The 2,863-nt window shown below is 37.7% G+C and overlaps 1 protein-coding gene across 1 annotated transcript; it reads left to right on the top strand.

Annotated features, from left to right (window-relative positions):
• Positions 1-262: 262 nt before the first annotated feature.
• On the top strand, positions 263-1,499 carry LOC145113377 (uncharacterized). The gene has a single exon (XM_079049479.1). It carries the CDS (start codon positions 477-479, stop codon positions 1,389-1,391), a length of 915 nt encoding a protein of 304 aa, XP_078905605.1. The 5' UTR covers positions 263-476; the 3' UTR covers positions 1,392-1,499.
• Positions 1,500-2,863: the final 1,364 nt, after the last annotated feature.

Below are 2,863 nucleotides of genomic sequence, written 5' to 3'. Positions count from 1 at the left end.
TTTTAACTTATAAACTACAATTTCTAGGATCTTCCATTTCGATCTTCCATTTCGATCCAATCATAAGTAAAATCTGAATCTTAACCACCTTGATTCAAATAAGCTAATGCATTAAATTAAAAGTGCCACCATTAATAGTTTTGAAAACATTGAACTACGAAAGTCTTATATCTCGGCTTAAAATATACTGTAATGAACACGCTTTCCTCAACTACCATAACGAGTTAACGACCCACCAAAATATTTCAAACACCCCCCTCATTTTTTTTTCCTTAAAAAAAATCAAATCAAATAATCATCAATAAACAAACAAAGAGAAAAAGCTGACCCCCTCACCCCACCATCGACCTCTCCATCTTCCCCAATTCTCTCCACCATTTCAATTACTATGATTTCAATCGACGTAAATAATCCCTCTTTTTTCTTCATTTGGGCGTCAATTGTTTGATTGTTCCGATTGGAGATCTCATATTGAAATGTGGCGATCTCGCGGCAGGAACAATAGCAATAATAATAATAGTTCCCCAAAAGTTCGTAAAATACCTTCCAATCCAGATTTCAATCATCAATCCTTTAAAGACATCGAGACTCTCTTCCCCCATGGTAGCGTTTCAGATTTGAATACCATTCCTGAAGAACCATCTTCATCATCACATAATTGCTCCACCGCCGCAGCCGCCGTCTCCGTCGCCAAAGACGTTAAACGACCAACCATCTTCCATCGTGTCCACCTCGCTACCAGAATTACCCGCGCCTTCTCCGCCCGACCCAAACCAGCCCCTGAAGAAGTTTTATCAGAACCAAACCAGACGGTGGCAGCTGAGAAATCGGAAAACCTGGAGAAATCTGTGATACCTGAGAAAATTGCAAAAGTTGAGGAACCTGTGAAATCTGATCCGCCGATCACGATCCCTGGAGCGGATAAACGAGTGGTGGTGTACATGACGAGCCTCCGCGTGGTCCGATCGACGTTCGAGGCTTGCCGAACCGTCCGTTCGATTTTACAAGGATTCCGTGTCCCGGTCGACGAGCGAGATCTATCAATGGATTCAGCGTTCTTCGACGAGATACGGAAAATCATGGCTCAAATAGGGGAAGGCAGAAGTGATGACAAGAGGGTAGACCTGCCTAAAGTTTTCATCGGCGGAAGATATATCGGAGGGGCGGATGAGGTGGTGGAACTGCACGAAATTGGCGAGTTAAAGAAATTCGTAAAAGGGTTACCGGCGGTGACTCCCGGCGTCTGCAAATTTTGCGGTGGATTCAGATTCATCCTGTGCTTAGAGTGCAACGGAAGCCATAAGTGCCATACGGAGGACGGTGTCTTTATCACTTGTACTGTGTGCAATGAAAATGGTCTCGTCAGGTGCCCTTCTTGTTTGAGCAGTTAAAAAATAATTATATTTTAGGGAAAATATCAAGAAAGTTAGAGCATTTTTCACAAATTTTGGATTATGTTAATTTTAATTTATTAAATTTTTTTAGTTCTTTTTGATAAATTCATTAAGTAAAATATATGGTATGCAGTATCTATAAACAAATTGATTGCTTGATGCATATTATCATACAAAATATGACATCTTTTATGATAATTACTGAAAAAATTAATAGAAAGGTTTATAACATTTTTTAAGTGTCACACAAAGTTCTATAACAACAACAAAAACCTAAGTCACACGAAAATGAGGTAAGGAGAAGATAAGATGGTTGATAGCCTTAATTGTTTCCAAATAAGTCCTTAGCCGAAAAAAAAAGATAATGATACAATGTGGTGACAAAGAGCATGCATGGTTAAATAAGATCTACAAAATAATGGTCAATTCAACATCAAACAATACAAGAAAAATGAATAATTAAATAAATTAAATAGATCGAGGTCAATGGTTAAATCTTAAAGTAAAAAAAACAAAATAAGAATGAATAGTGAAACTGAACAATAGGATGCTACAGGTAGCATACAAACGACAATGTAAAAAATAGTAACAATAGGGCATGAATCATACATTAGACACGCACGATGAGCAAAAAGACAACAATTACATGGAAATAAAGGGTAGACTCATAGGATTACATGCCACAAAAATGATTCTGAAGGAACTATAATAGCCAATAAAACATGCAAAATCTAACAATAAAGCATGAAACAAACGTTAACACGACACTTTTGAGGAGAATACTTAGGGATATAGGCAAACAATAAATAGGGACAACAATCAAGGTTACAAGTAGAAACAACGGTTAAACATGTAGGCCTACTCATATACTACTTTATTACCTTGATCTTAGATATTACTCCACTATCCTGATCATATGCCTCCATACTTTTATATATGAAATCATGTCTTCGGAAAGACTCAATTACTTCAAGTCTAACATCATACTATTAATCCACAACTTTCGCGGACGACCTCTCCTCCTCTCACCGCCTACAATAATTGTCACCACCCTCTTAAGTGCATCATTCTATTATCGTTTGTGCACATGTCTGATACCACCACAATCATCCATCCCTTAATTTCCCATTGATTGCCACCACTTCTAGCAAGTATCTAATTGACGAGTTCAGAACCATGTCTAACCGGGTTCTACCACATATCCACCGCTACATCCTTATTTTTGCTACCACAATCTTCCTCTCGTAGTCATTAATTGGTCAACATTCAGATTCATACAACATAACTGATCTTACAAGTATCCTATAAAATTTCTCTTTAAGTTTTAAAAAGGACTTTTTTGTCATACAGAACTCCAGATGCAACTCTTCATTTTAGCTATCCCACCTTTATATGGTGGGTGAAGTCATCATCTACACCCACATCCTTATGCATCATCAACCCTAGGTATTTGACTCTTATTTGGTTGT

Source organism: Lactuca virosa, chromosome 5, assembly GCF_052849685.1.
Source record: "Lactuca virosa cultivar CGN04683 chromosome 5, Lactuca_virosa_CGN04683_v6, whole genome shotgun sequence".
Lineage (NCBI taxonomy): Eukaryota > Viridiplantae > Streptophyta > Magnoliopsida > Asterales > Asteraceae > Lactuca > Lactuca virosa.
The sequence above is the reverse complement of the archived record's forward strand: the minus strand, read 5'-3'. Positions and strand labels throughout refer to the sequence as shown.